We start from the raw sequence: 21,196 nt of genomic DNA, 5'->3' as shown, positions 1-21,196 counted from the left end.
GAAAACTAGGACAGTAAAGGAAAACCACCCCACATTGATCCCATACTTGGTGTCCAGTTAGAGAGAACAGACATCCATTTAAAAGAATCTTGCTAAGATGTCCAAATGGTAACCAGTAGGGTGTGGGGGAGAGCAGCTGGCCAGTGGAGAAGGCCTCCTTCCTCCCCTGATATACTAGAAGAAGGTGATGTGTGTTTTTTTTGTTGTTGTTTGTTTCATTTTGTTTTGAGAAGGAGTCTCGCTCTGTTGCCCAGGCTGGAGTGCAGTGGCGCCATCTCAGCTCACTGCAACTTCCGCCTCCCGAGTCCCAGCAATTCTCCTGCCTCAGCCTCCCAAGTAGCTGGGATTACAGGTGCCCACCACCACACCTGGCTAATTTTTGTATTTTTAGGAGAGATGGGGTTTCACCAGGTTGGCCAGGCTGGTCTTCTACTCCTGACCTCAAGTGATCCACCTGCCTCAGCCTCCCAAAGTGCTGGGATTACAGACGTGAGACACCATGCCCTGCCAGAAGGTGACAATCTGAGAAGACAGAGGCTGACATCTGCTTTGCAGTTGGAACTCTTTCTATATTCAGCACGTTCCTGCCTAAGCATATCCTGGCCTTAGCTTGTTACCTCTTTTCATCCCCAAGGCTGGTGACCAACTTAGAAAGGGTCAAACCTCAAGGTTCTGTGCTTCAGATTTAAGGGTGATAGACTGATTGGACCATGATTCTGACAATGAAGTCTCCTGATGACCACTTAAGATGTCTCCAAACCTCTGTGGGAAGTTCTAAGGTTGGGGAACACTGTGATATGAGGTCAGAAGTAAATCTGGGACCCAATTCTGGGAGGTCTCAGGAGGCAGATCTCAACTCCTGACGAAGGAGGTCTCACAGACTGAGCTATCCCGCAAGGGCAGAAAAGGGAAAAGGTAAGAGTTATCCCAGTCCCTATGGGTGGCAGAAAGCAGTAGAATGGTCCCTATCAGGTGGGGCAAAGGGGAGACAAATCTGTTTTAGAGGGCATCTAGGGTCATTTCCAGCCAGGTATTCTGAATGTAGGGCTCTAGTTCTGAGACTGAGTCATATACCTGATTTTGGAGAAGCACTCACTGCCGGGATGCTCAGAGTGCCACAGACCCTCGCTGTCTATAGAATCTCCTCTAGTAGGGGCTGATGGAGGCAGGTGGTCTCAGGAATGGATGTGGAGTTGAGCACCCCCAGTGAGCTGGCTATGAGCAGCCAGGCAGTACCTGGGCTGCCCAGACAGTTTGCAGAGATGGTTTTGTCTGGGTTAAGACTGTGTTGTCTATGAGAATGAATATCTTTGTGTGTGTGAGATCGAACTTCCAGGTTCAACCATGTTCTTCCATTGCTTCACATTTTTGGAGGCATTCCATGGCCTGGGAGTTAGTATATAGTTCAAGCTCCTTCCCTGGCATCTAAGGCCCCTGATGGTTTGACCCTGCTGACCTCCGTTTCCACCCATCACACTGCAGATCCAGCCTCACCCAGAGACCTCTTGGCACTGACTGAGTGCTGCTTTAGTTCTTGTTTCCTCTTCATCTAAGTTAACAACTCCCACAAGACCATAGTTGGAAGAGCATTTGTCTTTTCAGTCAGCTTAAGACACTTCCACCCATACCTAGGTTAAGGGCTCCTTTCTCTGTGCCCCTACAACCTTAGGACTACCAGTTCCCACAGCCCATGTTGTCATAGTCTGTGTCCATGTCTAGGGCAGACAGACAGACACACACACACACACACACACACACACACACAAAGGCACATGCACAAACTCCTTGAATGTAGGGCCCCAATCTCCCAGTACCCAGCTCTCAGCCCTGTCTGCCCACAAAACCTCTCAGGAAAGCATTTGCTAAAGGAAAAGAGAAGAGATGTTTGTGTTACACAGTTGACCTCCTCTCTGGGAATTATTTTCCTGCCAGGTAATGAGCCACACAGGATTTATAGTGCAGAAGCAGTGTGCTATGGTAGACAAGGTCAAGTGACCTGCATTTGAATCCAGATTCTGACACAGCATGCATGACTTGGACAGTCTACTTTCTTTTTCTGCATCTGTTTCTTTGTAGGTAAAATAGGGATAGTAATGCCAGGCCCATGGGGTTGTTGCAAAGACCTATGAGATAAAGCAGGGGAAGCTTTGGGTAATGAATGGCAATGCCCCCAGCTCTGTCTGATCTCAAATGCCCTGCCCAGCCAGCTCCCTGATCCTTGTTTAACCCACATTCTTGGGAAAGGACTCTGGACAGCTTGGGCTCTTCCTACCTACTGATCTCTAAAAGTCCTGAGGCTGTGCCGGAGAGGTCATTCCCAGAGCCAAACTCAGAGATGTCCCTGCAGGGGCATGCAGGACACCCTCTAATGAGATGGCGTAATGGGGATGCCACTAAAGGACTGACAGGGTAACTGGGTCTATCTGGGAGAAAATTAAGTCTGAGGCTGGGCTGAAGGTAGTGAGTTATCTCAATTGACCAGTCAGTTACAGATCAAACTCTGTTCTCTCTCCCCACTTGCCAGTGCTGCCAAGGAAGGAAGGAAGGAAGGAAGGAGGAAGGAAGGAAGGAAGGAAGCAAGAAAGGAAGGAAGGAAGGAAGGAAGGAGGAAGGAAGGAAGGGAGGGAGGGAGGGAGGGAAGGGAGGGAGGGAGGGAGGGGAGGAAAGACAAAAACAGAAAACATTAAGGCTGTGGGGAGGGGAGGGGAGGGGAGCAAAACAAAAGAAAAGAAAAAATTAAGGCTGAGGTTCCAAAGCATGCAGTGGGTCTGATGCACTGCTGGGTCCCCTGAACACAGTACAGGCCTTAGGACACCCAGGGTATGTAACCTCTGACTGCACAAATGCTAACAGACCTTGGTCTTCTCAAGAGGCTCCTTCTTGCATCTATGCTTGTCCTTAAGCTGGTGCCACATACTGGACTATGCCCTGTGTTCAGTAGCCTGGCCCAAGAGGTTCTTTATAGTTTGACCTCATTCACCACCTCTCACCTTGCAACCTGCTATAGCATGAGACTGGTTCCTGAACTTCATGGTGCTCTCAAGCCTCTAACGCCTTTGCTCATACCATTTCTTCCATTTGTTCTGTGTGGAAAGCTCACCCAGCTTTTTCAGATTGGCAAACTCCTACTCATTTTTCAAGGTTCAGACTAAATTTCCACTTCCTGTCCCAAATCTTTCCCTAGTTCCCTTGGCAGAGTTGCATGCCTGCTCTTCAGAACTCCAACTGCACCATGTTCCTCTGTAACCTCATTCAATCATTGCTGTTTTTATATATGTCTTACCTCTAAGTGGGTGTCTCTGGAACTGTGGCTGAGGTGGATTCCTGATATTTTTGCCAACCAGCTTTCATCTATTCATCCTACTTCTGGAAATAGTGCCCTAAATTTCCTCTGGGACACCATCCCACCCCTGCTGTAAGCCCTGTTATTTTAGACCATCCGTTTCCAGACAACTGGGGTTGATGCAGGGATGGCCACAGGACCCAATTTAGACTGATGTCCACCAAGCTCAGGACTTTCAATTTAGACTGATGTTCACCAAGCTCAGGACTTTTAGAGGAAGAGAAATTCTCTTGGCTGGACTTGAACTCAGGAGGGCATTAGCCTGGAGCTGCTGACCATCACTGCAGCTTCCAAATGAGCCAGCCCTGCAGGTGTAAAGATGGAAATGAAGCAAAGTCTAGGTGACACTGTTTAAGCCCCTGGATCACACAGCTTTTAGACTTCTCAGTTATGTGGCTCAACCTTTTCCCTTTGGCTTAAATCAGTTTGAGCAGGGAGTTTCTATCTTACAGCCCCAAGAGGCCTGATGCAGGATGGTGGTGTTTCCTTCCCTGGCCACCTGGTTTTCTATGAGAACAATTCATTGATTCAACTCTAGAAGGATGGGAACCTACTGGAAAAGACCCCAACATGAACAGGATTCTCAGAAAGCAGGCTGGACCTGGTTTGGATCATCCATCAGCTCAGACAACAGAGACTCCAAGGCAGTCCCTCCTCTTGAGCCCTCAGGAATGGTCAACTGCAACCAGCTACCTTAAGTGTAGGGGAAACAAAATCCAGAAAGGTTAAGTGACTTGCCCCAAATGACTCAGCTAACATGCTGTCATCAGTTCCACCTGATCTCAGAATCCGCACTCTTTTCACTAGACCAGATAAGGCACTAGTAGCTGCTGGGTCACGGAGAGGGAAACAGGGCCTTCTAGGGGAACAAAGCAAGCCACAGTCACTGCTAAAGCCAACCAAATCTTTATTAGTCTCTGCAGCAGAACTAATGGAGCCCCCATTTACAGGGAGCTTTAGTGGGCTAGTCTGGCTACCAGGCAGGGATGTTAGCATTTCTGTTGGTGATTGGGATAGAAAGAGGGAAGAGACTGGAAGGGGACCAAAGGTGGAGACTGCTGGGCCACCTCAGGGCAGGCACAGATGGGGCTTCCTGGGCTGGTGTAAAGGTGGATCAGGCCCCAGAGAAGAACACTGCCATCTCCCTCAAAATGAAGGATGAGACAAAGCCTGAGACGGTGACAGTCACAGCTACAAAAAGGGGGCCGAGCTCCTGGTATGAGAGCCATTTCCGGACGGAGGCAGCTTTCTGCGGCTAGAAGTCTCAAATAGAACTCACCTGTTCCCCAACGAGGGGCCCCAAGGTTCAGGTCAATTGTTATCCTGGGTACCAGCCAGGAAGCTGGTTGTGGGAAGGATGGGACTTAACTCAGGGGTGTTTTGAGTATGGGCATATGTCAATATTCACAAAACAGGCAATATATTTATTATAGATGCAATCATGAAACTTCCCTCCAGAGAACGCTCACATCTCCCCTTTCACCCAGGAAGCTCCTTATCTACAAGACCCACCATGGTCTGATCCTGGCCTCCACCCCAGCCCAAATGAACTCCCATTTAATTCCTTGGACATGCCATGACGTTCACGGCTCTGCACACTTGCCAATAACTGTTCTTCCAGCCTACCTGCCTTGCTCCCTGTCCCACCTGTCCTTGTCAAAGGACTGATAACTCTGCAGCTTTGTCAAGTGCTTGTTTACTCCTGTTCTCCCCACCAGGCCTCGAGCTCCCTGACGAGAGAGCAGAGAGCCCGATTCATGTCGTGTCTACGGAATTCGAAGCCAAATGAAGTCGTATTTGCTGTGCCCTGGTGTGTTGAGAGGAAATGTATCAATAAATGCCTATAACAGATTTGGGGGTGTCTGGCAGTAGATGTGAAGACTTCAAGCGACATTTGTACCTGGGATGATAGCTTCTTCCCATGTGGGGAGTGAGGGTAGGGAGTGGGGGGAATGGTCCAAACCCGGAAGGAGCTAATGGAGAGGAGAGGGCCAAAGTGGGACAGGGCTTGGATGGTAGAGAGTGGGGTCCAGGAGGAAGAAGAGTCTAGCAGTCCAAGCGCAGGGGCCAGTGCTGCAGGTCCCAGGGCTCAGAACCAGCAGGGCGACCACATGAGCGAGCCAAGCGCCGCCCCAGTGGCGGCTCCCGCAAGCATGCCCATGGCCAGAGGGGCGCCGGTGCTGTAGCAGGGATCCTCCCGCACTATCACGTGCGTCACGCCGGGGCCTGCAGAGTGAGACAGCCCAAGAGGGTCAGCGACTTAGGATGGAGTAGAGTGATCTTCGTACCCTTCCTGCATCACTCCAGCCCAACCCAGTGTAAGGCGCCGAGCCCACTCTTCTGCTCCCCAGTCAAAGAAACAGATCTAGACGCAGGAAGAGCTCCACCCCACGGCTCCCAGGCCTTGGATCTGCTGCGGCTGTCCCGGAACCTACGGGTCCACCACGGCACGCTAGGGCGGAGCAGCGAAGAAACCCTGAGATCGCTAAGCACAACCACCAGGCACCTAACGGTTCCCAACCGCCAGGCCCCAGAGCGGGGAGGAGGCAGCCGTTCCCGCAGTAGCCACCAGGGGCCGCTACCGGCTCAGGAATGGGTATTGCCGCCCGCAGGGCTGAGAAGCCAGTCTGGAGGGGTGAGGTCAGCTCAGGACGAACACTGGTCCCAGGGCTCTCCCAGTCTCAGGATGGAGAGGGGCTTGCGGAGGGTTCTACCTGAGAAAATCCGACGAACCGTGGGCTGGGCACAGCGCTGAATCGGCGCGGGATCAAGGCAAGCCCCGGGGCACGCTGGAGACTTACCTGCGTAGGGCGGTCCGTAGTAGCTGCGGACATACGTGGCTTCGTGTGCGTTGGGGGGCACCACCTCGTAGTAGTCTTGGTACGGGCTGTAGACACGCACCTGGGGAATCCAGCCACGTCAGGTGCCCAGGAACTCCCTGGCTTGGGTTTGGTCCCCTACCCACACGCCTGGCTCAGGCCTCTCTGGGATGCATGGAGCTGCCTCCCCAAGTTTAGAAATGGGCCTCCAGCCACTAGCAAGCTATTGGAGAAAGGCCCTGCCTTCCCCCACAAGGTCCACGGTCCTTGTCCTCTAAAACTTCCGCCCTACATCCAGCTCCCGGTGACGCCCATTCTCCTACTCTGGCCTCCCATCTAGCTCAAAAAATTCTCTATGGCTCCCAACTTCTCCTCATAGATAGTCTAATATTCGCTAGCAGCTCTACAATGATGCCACTTGAAAAGACCCAGTTCTACTAGTCACAAGGAGGGGAACATGGCTAAGCCCCAACCCAGGAAATAAACAGGGGTTGGGGAGGAAGGAAGGGAAAGGAAGGATAGGGATGGGAAGTAACTAAAATACAGTTATGCATCTTTTAAATAACAGGGATACAGTCTAAGAAATGTGTCCTTAGGCAGTTTTAGTATGTGAATATCATAGAGTGTACTTACACAAACCTAGAGTATGTGGTATATCCTATTGCTCCTAGCCTACAAACCTGTTCAGCAGGCTACTGCCCTGAATACTGTAGGCAAGTGTAACACATTGGTAAGTATTTGTTATCTAACTAATCATATATAAATGTAGAAAATGTAATGCATTGCCCTATGACATTATGATGGCTACAACATCACTAGGTGATAGGAAATTTTCAGCTCCATTACAATCTTATGGAACCACCATCGTATATGTGATCCATCACTGACCCAAAATTGTTAGGCTGCGCTAGACTGTAACGATTATTGAGCACCTACTATGTACCAGGTCCTGAGGGAAGTAATCAAATGTGTTACCGCCTCTAATCCTTAAAGCAGGTATTAGCTCCACATGACTATAGGGTTGGGGACTGAGGCTCAGAGAATGGTCAGTGTTCTCTCTGGAATGCACTCCCTGTCCTCCCCTCTCTCCCATTAGATTTCTGCCAACCCTTCAAAGCCTAGCTCAACGGTCACCCACTCCACTCCAGGAAACTCTCCTGCTCTCAGGAAGAATGATTTTTTTTTCCCCTGAATTTTCTGGATCTTGCTTGTGCCTCTTGTTGCTATCCTTTCTCCTGGCCTTTCTTGCAGCCCAAATGTGAGCTGCTTATAGGCAAGGACTCTGATTTGTTTGTGTCACCAGCAGGGCCTAGTGCATATCAGGAACCAAGAACTATGTGCTGAATTAAATGGAAGCTCCAAACCCCTCATTTTACCCATGGGGGAGCAGACCTGGAGAGGGGTCAGGATCCCCTTCTCTTCTGGATCTTTCCACTTAGCCTCCCTCCACCCTGTGTCTCTCTCTAACTGGGATTCACACCTGAACAGTCCAGCTCCCCTTAGAAGTCCAGGTGTCTCAGACTCCACTCATCTCAAGGTGATTGCAGCATTTCTCCATCTGCTAAAACTGTTGCTCTTCCCATAAATCCATTTTTCTTTTTTTTTTTTGTTTGAGACGGAGTCTCACTCTGTGGCCCGGGCTGGAGTGCAGTGGCCGGATCTCAGCTCACTGCAAGCTCTGCCTCCCGGGTTCACGCCATTCTCCTGCCTCAGCCTCCCGAGTAGCTGGGATTACAGGCGCCCGCCACCTCGCCCAGCTATTTTTTGTATTTTTAGTAGAGACGGGGTTTCACCGTGTTAGCCACCATTTTTCTTTTCTTTTTTTTTTTTTTTCTGAGACAGAGTTTCATTCTTGTTGTCTAGGCTGAAGTGCAATGACACTGTATCAGCTCACTGCAACCTCTATCTCCTGGATTCAAGCAATTCTCCTGCTTCAGCCTCCCAGGTAACTGAGATTACAAGTTCCTGCCACCACGACTGGCTAATTTTTTTGTATTTTTAGTAGAGACAGGGTTTCACCATGTTGGCCAGGCTGGTCTTGAACTCCTGACCTCAGGTGATCTGCCTGCCTCAGCCTCCCAAAGTACCCAGCCCCATAAATGCTTCTCTCAATACATGCCATCACCATGCACTCAAATCAAGAAAGGCTAGGCACAGTGGCTCACGCCTGTAATCCCAGCACTTTGGGAGGCCGAGGCGGGAGGATTGCTTGAATGCAGGAGTTCGAGACCAGGCTGGGCAACATCGCAAACACATGGCTCTACAAAAAATTAAAAAATTAGCTGAGTGTGGTGATGCATGCCCATGGACCCAGCTATTCGGGAAACTGAGGCAGAAGGCTCCCTTGCGCCCAGGAGATAGAGGCTGCAGTGAGCAGTGTTTGCACCACTGCACTCCAGCCTGGGCAACAGAGGGAGATCCTGTCTCAAAAAAAAAAAAAAAAAAGAGAAAGAAGGAAAGAAAGCAGGTTGTTGCCCTTGTCTTGTCTTCACACATTCCCTTGCCACACAGCAGCCACCAGTTCTCGTGATTGTATCTTCTAAATGCGTTCTTCTGTCCACTCTTTTGGTCACTTCCAAGAGAATAGGCCACTGGGTTTTAGCAACTTCGAAGTTGTGAGTGACCTTGAAAAAACTTTTCAGAGGAGTTGCTGAGTAGGAAAAGCCAAGTTATGGAGAGCTGAAGAAAGGCTGAGAGGTGAAGGATGCAATCCCCATGTCATGACATCTCTTTCAAGAAGTTTGGTGGTAAGGGGAAGGTCTCCAGGCGCACCTTGTGATTTCAAGTCTCCATGCCATTTTCCTTTGATAGGGATGCGCTTCTCACCTCATTCAACTACCCAAGCTGTCTTTCAGATTCAACTCAATTATCACTCTCCCTGAACCTCAGGTTCTGTTGGGATCCCATGTGGATACCCACAGCCCTTGGATGTCCCTGCATGACAGCACCGATCATGCTGTCTTCCTGTTGTGTCCCTGTGTCTCTCCCATCAGATCTGGAGACGCCTGTGAGGGCAGAGGCTGGGTCTAATCAGATCTGACTAGAATGTGGCAGGTACCTAATATTTATTGAACTCATTCCAGTAAATCAAATACAGGGCCAGACTGGAACTAAGGTTGCCCAACTCTGAGTTCAGTTTCAAGTCAGGGAAAACAAATAGTCCCAAGACAATGCAAGAGGCTCAGACAAGCAATGCTGTAGGTCAGTGAACTCTCCGGTGCTCCCTCCCCATCAGTGATCCAATACGGATTTCTGGTAGGCAGTGCCAGGATCCGGGCTCCAGGCCCAAAAGGGGCTAGAGGGATTTAAGCACTCAGGTCCAATTTTATTGGTGGGGAAGTTGAGATCCAGAGCCTCCACCTAGCCCTGCTGCTACGCAGTAAGCCAGTGGCCTTGGGAGACCCTGGAGAGGGTGGAGCACCCCATGTCCCTCTAGGGCACCTGTTTTTACTCTCCAGGTCTGGGAGGCCCAGAAGTAAACTCCTATAAGTCACCTGGCAACAAGTAGGGACAGCCCAGAGACCCATGGGAAGAACCTGAGGGTTTGAACCTCTCCAGAGGCCCAGCTACTTTGTTGGTACAACCAGTGTTGACCAATCAGGGGGTCGCATGCAAATGACTCCCCTTAGCTGAGCTGTTGTGTTATTAGGTTTACAGTCCGTTAAATCCTAGTTTTTGGCTTCCCCACTTTAAACATACTTGTATTCTAGTTTGGGCATGGAGAATACCTCAGAACGATGGGCTGGGAGTCCCAGACCTGCCACTGATGAATTGAGTGATCTTGATCAAGTTAGGTAACCTCTGCAAGCCTCTGAGGATCTAACAGTGCCACACCTATACAACTTGGTGGCCAAGCACTTCTAGGCTTAGTGATTCTGCATATCAGAGTCATCAGGAGACTTTTTTTTTTTTTTTTGAGACGGAGTCTTGCTCTGTTGCCCAGGCTGGAGTGCAGTGGTGCAGTGGGGCAATCTTGGCTCACTGCAACCACCTCCACCTCTTGAGTTCAAGCCATTCTCCTGCCTCAGCCTCCCGAGTATCTGGGATTACAGGCACCCACCACCACATCTTACTAATTTTTGTACTTTTAGTAGAGACAGAATTTCACCATGTTGGCTAGGCTGGTCTCGAACTCCTGATCTCAAGTGATCCGCCCACCTTAGCCTCCCAAAATGCTGGGATCACAGGCGTCAGCCACCGGCCCCAGCCAGGAGACAGGTTTAAACTACAGGTTTCCTAGGCCTAGGCCCCATGCCAGATTAGAACAGCCAGAGGTAGAACTTGTTGTTAGTGCTTGTAAGTTCCTAAGCAATCCTGATACATAGCCACACTGAGCACCACTGTGTAAGAAGAGCTCAGAGTTGACTGTCAGATCACAGGTACTCTCACTCAAGACCCCTCCTGCCACCCACCCCATGCCAGGCCCTGTGCTGAGCACTGGGGACAGAGAAAAGATTCAGGCTCAGATCCTGCCTTCAAGAAACATTCAGGTTGAGGGGAGACAGACCTAAATTATTTGACTATGTAGTAGTATTGCTATAACAGAGGTTTTTCACTCCTTCCTTCCTTCCTTTGCTCACTTAGTGAACATTCCCTGAGCCCCACTGTGTAAGAAGGGTCAGCATAGACTCCCCATCACTGAGCACTAAGTGAGCATGTGCCATTTGCCTAGCCTTGTGCTAAGCTCCATAGAGGCAGCGCAGTCAGGCCTTGTCCTTGCCTTGGAGGAAGTTCTAGGCCTCATGGAAGACTACACAGACAAGAATAAACCAGTTCTGAAACAAGGCAGAATGAAGAAAGCACTAAGCCTTAGTGCCACTAGGCTGTGGTAGGGAATGACGATGGCTGGTGGTCTAGGAGGTCCCCACCGAGTAGGTGGCAGGCAGCCTCTGAGGTGAGCCTTACAGGACGGGCGTCAGTCTGTCCGGTGAACGAGGAAAGTGCAGTCTCGCCAGCAGAGGGAACAGCATGTGCGAAGGCTGGCAGAAGGGAAAGGTCTGGTGTGGCTGGGGGCAGAGGGTACAGCAGAGTCCTTGGTTTTTGTCCCGTGGCTGATAGGGAGCCATGGATGGTTTGTCACAGGGAAGGGATGGACTGGGCCTGGTTTTGGAGGCTCATCCTGGTGGCCAGTATGGAGGCAGGGAGGGCCGAGCCAGCACTTACCCAGATCCGCCTCTCAACCTTACAGGGGCTCCACGAGCGGGTCACACACCTGACCTTGGAGCAAACCCGGCGGCTCCTGGGAGGGACGGTGGCTCCAGCTGGGGCCTGCTCAAGCCACAGAAACCCAAGAAGGGGGAGGGAGGAAGGGGGTGTCAGAGGCCCTCTACACCTAAAGAGACTCAGAGCTCTTTCCAGACCCTACTAGAGCCCTCCGCCAGCTGGGGTGTGGCAGGGAGCTTCCTCTTTCTCCTCAGCTCATAGTGACAGGGGAGGCTCAGAGAAGGCTGACGACTGCCAAAGTTACGCAGAAAAGAAGGACAAGTAGTCTCTTTCCAGAATTAGCCTGCCTTCCCCTATTTCATGCTGCTGGGGCTCCCAGTCTCCAGGGAGGACAGGACAACTCCCATCTATCCTCTAGCCCGCCTGGTTCGCTTTACCCCAGCCTCGTCCCTAGCTGTGCCCCCAGGCCCTGTGCTCCCAGTAAAGCTGGTGTTAGGGGCTCCTGGAGCCTCCACCTGGAGTGAGGTATGAACTCCAGCACGTCGGAGGACAAAGGGCAGGTCATTCCCACACAGGCTACAGAGAGAAACCCATAAACACAGAGGTGAACACACAGAAACAGGCAGACACAGGCACAAACACACCCGACTCTAGTTAGCCTGGGCCCAGAGGGATGTGTATATGTGCAGTAGTGGGAGGTAGAATAGAGGCCAGGGCAGAGAGAAGGGACGGCAGAGCCACAGGAGATGGACTGAGAAGAGCGAGGCCGCTTCATAGAGTCACAGAGTGCAGACGGTCACCTTTGCTTCCTTCCCTTCGCCTCTCTGTGGCGGAACTGATTGGCCCCACATAAAGAGGCTTCGGAGCTCCAAGCCAGGGTAGCCCGACCTGGGTCCCTCCACTCTGCAGACTACTGCGGTAGCCTCCTTACTCCCAGCTTCCTCCAATTCACCTGCCACTTGGGAGCCTGAGTCTGCCCCCAAAAATCTGACCACAGCCCTCCCTGTTGAATGCCCTTTATTGCTCCCTACAGGCCTCAGGGAAAGTCCATTTCCTCCAACTGGACTTTGAGGCCCATCATGAGCTGACCCTGGTGACCTCAGAGGTCATCTCTCCTGTTTCATTCCCCTCATGAATTGCTCTCCAGCCAGGCAGAGTCTGGGCCCTTAGACGCACACATATGTGCACACGCACTTGTGCACTCACACATGCACACACCACTTCTCTGTCTCTGCTCATGCAGTTACTTCTGCAGATAATGTCCTCCTCTCAAAATCTCACTGACCTAGGTTCCATGATAGGCTTTTCCACTGACTTAAGACTATAAGCTTTGGACAAGTCACCTCCCGTCTCTGAACCTTGGCTTCCTTATCTGTAAAATGGGACTGATAATGCTAATCCCTACCCAGCTGCCCTGCCAGGGTTGTTGGAAGATGCAATGATGTCACTGGTGCCAGGGGCTTAGCATAATGCCTGGCGCTCAGCAGGTGGATGCCTGAGGAGGTTTCTAAATGCATCCAGGTCTCCCCTGCTACTTCCCAATGGACTTTCTCTGTAGGTGAGAGGGGGCTCCATTGTGCCACGCAGAGAAAGAGCAAGCACAGATTCTGGAGTCAGGCAGATGGGGGTGGAGGCCAAGCTGGGCCTTGGGCAGCTTTTCAAACCGCCACTTCCATCAGTCACAAGCTCTGTTGACTCCAAATCCTAAATATGTCCTGTACTCATCAGCCTGTCTCGGCCAGCAAGGCCTTAGTCCAGCTCTCCAGTCTGTCGCTGGGACACTGTCCCAGCCTCCTAAGTGGCCTCTGGGTGTCTACAGTTACCCTCTACAATCCATTCCGTACCTACCAGCCAGATTATCTTTTTTTTCCTTTTCTCTATAATAAAATTTCAGTAACTGATAGACTACTTTTTTTTTTTAATGCCCCAACGTTACAACAATTATCTTTTTAATAATATAAATCGAGCCTGATCTGATCATGCCATCCCTCTGTTCAAAAACTTGTCATGGCTCCCTGGTGCTCTTAGCAGAAACCAATCCTTCATACAGCCCACAAGGCCTGGTCGTGCCAACCCTCCTTCCCCCCTTACCTACTCACTCCCTAAGCACCAGCCACCCCAGCTGTCCTCCTACGCAACTTGCCAATGTCCTAACCTCTCTCAGAGCATTTGCACATGCTGATCCCTCTGCCTGGAATACTGTTCCCTTTACCCCTTCCCCACGCCTTTCACCCAGTCAATTTCTGTTTATCCTTCAGTTCTCAGTTTAAGCCTTACCTGAACTACCACCTGGATGAAAGGGCCAGACACTGCAAATCTCTGTCAGAGCCATTATACTATTGAAATGGAATAATTAATTAATTGTTCCATGTCTGGCTCCTCACTAGGCTGAGTCCAGGTGGGCAGAGCCCACATCTCCTTGGTTCACCTCTGATCCCTGGCACTTGACACAGCACCTGGCCCATAGTAGCAGCTCAGTAAATATTTGTTGTGTGGATGAATGAGCTTCAGTCTTATCATCTGCAGAGACAGAACAATAACCCCAACCTCACAGGACTGTTGTGAGGAGCAGCTGGAATGATACCTGCACCACACCTGGCACATAATAGTTGCTCAATAAAAGACAGTTCCTTTTCCCCAGCTCACGTGCCACTCCCTCCAGCAAGTCTCCATGGAGGCTTCTCTCTCTCCTCTGAGCACCAGTTGGCTGTCCCTTATCCTTTCCCACTTGGGACTCAGGCATCAGAGTTTGCACAAACCTATCCACATGAGACTGAGAACTTCTGGCAGGTGGAGACCGAGTCTGAATCACTCATGATTCCATGGCATACGGAGGTGGTGGGGAAAGGGGGAGAGAACAGGGGACTCACCGGGGTGGAGTTCGCCTCCAGCAGCGCTGTCTTCCATGCTCTGCAAAGCAAATCCCACCAGACCATGAGGAGGGAGTTTGGGAGTAGGTGAATTGGGCTCCCACATTTTAGACTTTCCTCTCCAATCCAGCCTCAAGCCCCAGTCTCTCATGAAAGGAGAGATCTCTTGTCTCCTTCAGGAAGACAAAAGTGACCCCTCCCCTGCCCCAGTCACATGGATGGAGCACTAAGTTAGGCTAATTCATTCTTCTCGTCCCCTCTAGAAGTTCCAGTTTCCTCATCTATACAGTGGACGGTTGGGCTTGGGCGGTCTCTCAGGGGATGTCAGAATCTGACACTCCTGGGTGGGTGCTCTAGCCACAGCCCCCCTCCACATCCCAAATCTACAAACAAAACAGTTCCCCAAAGCTCTGACCCCAGAGCTCCAGGAAGGCCCAGCAGACACGGGACAATTGGGCCTTTGTTGGTTGCCATGGCACCTGGCTGGGTTGGACAAGGCGGCTCTGTGCTGTCTGCCTGGAGCTCAGCTTCCCCCACTCCCACACACCCATCTCTTTCACTCTCCTCCAGCGCAAAGGCCATGCACCCCTCAGCCAGAGGGTAGGAAGGGACGGAATGTGAGCGAGCGGATGGCGCCTGAGGAGGACACACCCAGGCTGGCCGCATGGATATGCATCTGACATTGGGGTGCCCCTGCCTGGGACGCAGCTGACTGCCTTTGTAGGCAGGTCTGGGGCTACCCCTCAGACCAGAGTCCCCCACCAGGGCATCTTCTAAGAAGACAGCAAGGGTGCCACTAGGCTGCTCTGCTGCTTTGCATCACCCTCAGGTGAGGGCTCACCTCAGAGGCTGCTAAAGACCAGGAACCAGACACCCGAGGCAGGTGTGCACACCTCCCCCTCAGCAATCCTGAGTTCATCGTAGACCACATGAGGAGTTCACTATGTGCCATGCCAGTCACCACGGGCCCTTCAAATCCACTCTACCCACCTCTAATAAAACACCCTTGCTGACTGGCCTTAGTGGCCTCTTCCTACGGTCAGAGAACCAGAAGGCCCAATGAGAAGGGGGCACATGGTAAAGCTTTCCCCAAGATTCTACCCCATCCTCTCCTGGGAGTGACTCACAGAGCATCATCCCTGGTCTCCGCACAGAGGTGCAGGCGGCCGCCTTCCCGTAGGTTCACAGTTAGCAGGCCATCTCGGCTCCGGCCCTCTGGGGGCTGCACATCTGGAAGCAGACATATATGGGTTTCCACAGGCACAAGCCCCAGGTCCCTCCAGTAAACCAGGAACAGGAATAGGAATTGACTTCTTTGGGCTCTGTTTACCGGCCACTGCCAACCTCCTCTGATCCCATATACTCTCTGAGGGATTCTACTCTATGCTTCCGACCTTTCCAACCTTTCTGACCTTTCCGACCTTTCCAACCTTTCCAACCTTTCCACGCCGACGCTTCCCTCAGCACGCCTCCCAGTTACCCGGTTAGAACTGTGGCCTGGGCCTTGGTGGAGGAATATGGAGATTTGCTGTGACCCTGGGCCACTTCGCTTCTCTGGGCCTCCTAATTTCATTTCATCTTCATCCAGTACCGAGCGCCTGGAGGGCAGGAACTGTGCCTGGCTCACCTCTGAGACACAGCACAGAGGAGAAAGGCACTAAAGGACTGATTTCCTTTTCTTTCTTTTTTTTTTTTTTGAGACAGGGTCTAGCTCTGTCCCCCAGGCTATAGTACAGTGCCATAAACACTCTGCAACCTCTGCCTCCTAGGCTCAAGCAGTCCTCCCACCTGAGCCTCTTAAGTAGCTGGGACTACAGGCACACACTACCACACCTGGCTAATTTTTGTTTGTTTCTGTTTTGGTAGAGACAAGGTTTTGCCATGTTGCTCAGGCTGGTCTTGAACTCTAGATTCAAGTAATCTACATGCCTCGGCCTCTCAAAGTACTGGGATCATAGCTTACTGCAGCCTTGAATTCCTGGGCTCAAGCAATTCTCCTGCCTCGGCCTCCCCAGTAGCCATATGCGACCACATCTCACCAATTTTTTTTTTTTTTTTAGAGACAGGGTCTCACTATGTTGCCCGGGCTGGTCTAGAACTCCTGGCCTCAAGTGATCCTCCCGCTTCAGCCACCCAAAGTGCTGAAATTACAGGCATGAGCCACCACACACAGCCAAGGACCTATTTCTTAACTCACACCAAACTGAACTGGAGTTGACAGAGGCTCAGAAGCAATGTCTGTGAAATGCCTCTGAAAGCTGCAAAAAGGCTTCCAACAGCAGGTGTTCTCAGAGACAGTGGGAGGGCTCTGCCCACAGTCACGGTGCCACAGAGGAAGGGGCTTCTGCTCACCATGGCACTCTTGGCCGATCTTTATGTCACGGACATTGAAGTGGATGAGCACACGGTCCTCCTCGTCCTGAGCTGTCTCATCGTGGTAGTATCCCAGGGTCCCGTCCAGCCACAGGGCAAACCAGTTCCGCTTCCAGCGGCGGAGGATGGAGCCTGTACAATATTCCAGATGCACTAGGCAGGCCAATCCCAGAGCCTGCTGGGGATAGGAGCCCCAGACAGACTCCCAAGTCCCCTCAGCCTCAGTCCCTAGTGTTATAACCACCTTTTTCTTGTCTATCTACCCCCTGAAATGAGGGCAGGACCTCTTTCTGTCTTCTCTCTGTCTTGTTCACCTCCTGCCTCCCATTGAGCCTGACACATAGTAGAAGCTTGATACATGTGCTGAACAGGGAAATGAGTGACTGGGCCCATTACTTGGAAGCTGCTAAGGCCAAGTCCCAGGTCTCTTCAAGGGCAAAGATCCCTCCCTACCTTGGGCCTCTATCTTCTCTCTCTCTCTCTCATTTTTCACTTTGTTCTGTACCTCATTCTGTGTCCAGCCCAGGGCTGGGGGACTGTGGACACACAGAGGGTCAAACCCAGCCCCCCTGGGGTTAGGGGACTATGGATACACAGAGGGTCAAACCCAGCCCCCTGTCCTTGAGGAGCTCACAGACTGGGACTAGTCTGGGGTCAGGGAGTGGGGAGACCCACAGATAAAGACGGTTCTGTTCTAAGGAGATCACTGTAAGACGCCGTGAAAACCAAGGAGGGAGCCTCTAATCCAGCTTGATGCTATCGCAGGGGCAGGAGTGGGGGCCAGAGGAAAAGCCAGAGAAGTCTCCTCAGACAGGGGCCCATCTAAGATGGGTCGTGACGAACAAGTAGAAGTTTAAACCACGTAGTCGGGAATGGGAAGGACCTTCAGGCAGAGGGAAGAGTGTGGACAAACGAGGGAAGGATGAAAAGGTCCTGGCTTCTTGGGAGAAGGGTTCCCTGTGGCAAGCCCAGTAAGCCACTTCCCTCACCCTGCCCCAGGACCAGGGGCCCAGGATCACTCACTCTGTCTCCACAGCCAGCCGCCCCTCACCAGGGCCATTTCTTCAAAAGGACTTTCCAGGGCGGAGTCAGGTGGGATCTGTCAGAGGAGCCACGGGAGACACAGGCCTCAGCAGCAGCTCCCTGGAGAGAAGCCCCCAGCCCTGCCGTCCCGGGGAGCCACCCAGGAAACGTTTGAGGGAGGGTTAGTAAACAAACAAGGGCCAGGCGGACTCGGCCTCCTCCCCATTCTCTGCTCAGGAAGAGAATGGGAGCACTGTCACTGTGGGGTCAGCAGGGCAGCCGTTGGTGTGGGGTGGGGGTGGGGACCAGGAGCCTGGATTCCAGCCTCAGCTTCATAACTTTGGCCACGTCCCTCCTCCCTGGCCCTCTGTCCTGGTCTGTTTCTAGATCTGTAGAAGTGTGTCTGTGAGGCAGGCAGAAGCTGGAGGGAGGAGCTGGCTAGCTCAGTCGGTGGAGCATGAGACTCTTAAAGTATTAGAAACCTTGGGATTCTGTAATGTGGAAGTGCAGAATATTAGAATCACGGCAATGGAAAGGCTCCCTCCCATTTGGACCCCACTAGAGCTGTTTACAAAGTGCTTAACAGAGGAGTTCAACAGCAGCTGTGATGGACCGAGCACTCGGTCTGGGTACCCCCTCTCAGTGCTTTCATCCATTATCTCATTTAAGCCTCTCTGCAGTCCTTATTATTCCTATTTCAGAGATGGGGAAACGGGGGCTGGAGAGGTCCAGTCAGTTGCATGGGGCCACTTGATCAGTAAGCAATGGAGCCCAGACTCACACCCAGCAGTCCTGGCTTCAAACTGTTATGCCAGCAGGAGCTTTGAGAACTTCCGATGCCAGGCCACACTGCGTAACAATTAAATCAGAATGTCTGAGGGCAGGAGGCAAGCCCTGGTACTCTTCAAAGATCCTCAGATGATTCCAATGTACAGCTAAGTTTGGACGTCACCGAACATACTACTCCCTCACCTTGTCCCCATTATAACCCTGTTAGGAAGGGAATCTTTACTCCTATATTACAGATGGACAAACTGAGGGTGGGCAAATGACTCATCCATTTATATGATGGAACTTGCACTGGAATCCAGGTAGGTGCCCTCTGTTCCTGAGGGCGACTCACTTGCCAGCAGGTGCCTCCGCCCCTCCCCCCACCTGCTCACACCTGTTGCTGCGTAACAAGGGCTGGCACACCTGGGCTGGAAGGCCCGGCCTTGTCCTCTTGCCGCTCCCTCCCGTCTCCACGGTCTTGACACAGATCAGACAAGAGGGCCAGGTGCAGACTCCTTTTCCAGCCCTCCCCTTGATGCACCCACCTTGTCTACACCTGTTGCGGATGTTGCTGCCAAACCGGCCGCTACTCGATGCTGCTGCCACCCAACCCGCTGCGCCTGCGCTTTGTGCGCCCGGGAGAGCCAGGGGCATTTCTCTCCTCCGGCAGCCCCTGGGAGCCCAGCTGCCCCCGGGCCCCGCCCTCCGGACCTGCCCACCCCCAGGGAGAGGGCTTGACGTGAAGAGATGCTGACCCGAGGCATGCTGGGACTTGTAGTCTACCCCTCTAGAGCTGGGCAAAAGCAGCCTCGCCTGCAATTTTACTTTTCTATTAAGACATTTGTTCACTCATTTATCATGAAATACTTTTTCTTAAGAATCAGTGAACTCAGTTCCTAGAAAAAAAGAAAAAGTAAAGTTGCAAGGAGAAGCCAGGCTCCTAGTTTTGCATGTTTTTTTGATGCTTCCCCTTTCCATCCCCAGCTTCCAGTCTAGTGAGGGAGATTACATGGAAACACACAACTGGATCACAGCGTGTGATTTAACAATGGAAAAGATGTGCCTGACTTTTCCCGAGGGGTTCAGGAAGGCTTCCCAGAGGAGGCCGAAAGGGGCCTTGGAGGATGAGTGGCAGTTTCCTAGGGCGACCCGAAAGGTCCCCTATGAATACTGTCAGGATGTTGAAGAGAGCCCAGCATTTCCGTGTGTCTAGAACATAGAGCGCAGGGGTGGGGAGGGCATGGGGAGTGGCAGGCGATAGAGCTGCAGGGTTTGCAAAGAAATAGCACAGAGGCCTTGCACGACAGGCGGAGAGCTTGGATGTTAGGATGCAGTGACTGGAGCTGGGGGTGGGAGTTTCAAGATGAGGAGGGAGGTGTGTGATTAGGGGGTCGTAAAGGCCCCTCTAGGGCACAGTAAAGAATGGATTGGAGGGGGCCCACCTGGAGAAGGAAGACTTTCTGTATCTCACCTCGGACTGTGATCATTTCCTTCAACAGCTCAGCCCCGCAAACCCTCACCTACCAGCAGCCACAGAATGTCATTCAGAGACCAGAGGCTGTCAGGGCCTAAAAGACTTCTGTCCCGTTCCCTGTGTGGCAAGGGTGCCCACCCTGACCTGGGTCCTTCCTCCTGTCCCAGAGAACTCTTCCTTACCGGGGCTGCAGGGCTCATGGTTCCTGGGCGGCAAGGGCAGCATTTCCCAGAAGGCTGCCGTAGCGGGGCATTTCCCTGAGCGCCTTAGAGATAAGGGGATCAGGAAGGTGCTACCAAGTGGGAGGCTGGAGTGGGGGAGTCAAGGAGGGAGTGCACAGACAGATCCCAAGGAAGGTCGCCCTCTTTCTCAAGGCTCCTCTCAGCCTTTCCAACTGATGGCTCTGATCCTAGGTTCACTGGACAAGTCATCCCTGATTCGGAAGTGGTCTTGGCTCAGCTTCGCCGAGGTTCCTGGGGTGGAATGGGGTCGAGGTTGCGGGGGAGGACAGGAACGGGGCTGGTCGTCCTCCCTAGGTTGGGGGCGGGGCTACATCTTCATTTTCCGGCCTGGCAGGACAGCGCCCATCACCCCAGTCCTGGCTGCGCAGTCTGGCTCTTTAAGCCTTCCTCTCTTGCTCCTGAGTCTCTGTAATCCTGACCTCGAGCTACCCGCGCGCTTCGGCCCTTTGTGTCGTGCGTGCCCTGCTGAGGGATTCGCCATGGCCAATCCTATTAACCACTGAGCTCATCCCCTCTTAGCCGACCCAAGAACCAGCTCTCCCAAACCGCGTTTTCATCTCTGTGCCTTTCACTCTCTCTCAGTCTGGCTCCTGGAACGTCCCAGCCCCAGCTTGTCCTAGCTAAATTTTCCACCTCCACAGTAGAAGGAAGAAAGGAAGGAGTGGGAGGGGGAAAGAGGGAAGGAAAGAGATATGGAAGGAAGGAAACAGAGAAGGAGGAAAGAAGGGAGGGGAAAAGGGAAGGCAGGCAGGCAGGGCTGCAGCTGGCCTCAGAGGATCTGCGCCTGGGTCCTGCCCCGACCCAGCCTCTCTCCAGCTCTCCCTGCTCCCCTCCTCGATGGGCAGTGGGGCATCCTTCATGTCAGGGAGCGGGGATGGTGCAATCATCTCCTAGATTTCATTCTCCGGATTTAGCAACCAGATGAAAAAGGAAGATTCTCCAGCAGCAGTGGAGACTTCAGGGGAAGACTCTTCCCCCCACCTCCCAAAGAGCGGGCACTATGACAAGAAAAAGGAGAAAGGACCTGGCAAACTAAAACCAGACACCACTACCGAATCTAAACGTAGCCGGACTTGGCCCATGTCTCTAAATGTTGGTCAGTGACCCTCTTTGAGAAA

General features: G+C 52.2%; 1 protein-coding gene across 5 annotated transcripts; it reads right to left on the bottom strand.

The window, feature by feature from the left end:
- Positions 1–4,228: 4,228 nt before the first annotated feature.
- PLEKHB1 (pleckstrin homology domain containing B1) lies at positions 4,229–20,467 on the bottom strand. Of its 5 annotated transcripts, none has more exons than XM_033205838.1 (8): positions 20,019–20,467; positions 17,592–17,667; positions 16,548–16,700; positions 15,323–15,425; positions 14,196–14,235; positions 11,326–11,430; positions 6,145–6,244; positions 4,229–5,569 (listed from the first exon to the last, which is right to left on the bottom strand). In XM_033205838.1, exons 1-8 carry the CDS (start codon positions 20,034–20,036, stop codon positions 5,433–5,435), a joined length of 732 nt encoding a protein of 243 aa, XP_033061729.1. In that variant the 5' UTR covers positions 20,037–20,467; the 3' UTR covers positions 4,229–5,432. The 5 variants fall into 5 exon arrangements, with proteins under 5 accessions (XP_033061729.1, XP_033061727.1, XP_033061730.1 ...); XM_033205836.1 differs by lacking the exon at positions 20,019–20,467 and adding an exon at positions 18,908–19,090; XM_033205839.1 differs by lacking the exon at positions 20,019–20,467 and adding an exon at positions 18,757–18,991.
- Positions 20,468–21,196: the final 729 nt, after the last annotated feature.

This window comes from Trachypithecus francoisi, unplaced genomic scaffold, assembly GCF_009764315.1.
Source record: "Trachypithecus francoisi isolate TF-2019V2 unplaced genomic scaffold, Tfra_2.0 Lachesis_group8, whole genome shotgun sequence".
In the NCBI taxonomy this organism is placed as follows: Eukaryota; Metazoa; Chordata; class Mammalia; order Primates; family Cercopithecidae; genus Trachypithecus; species Trachypithecus francoisi.
This window is presented reverse-complemented; position numbering and strand designations above follow the sequence as displayed.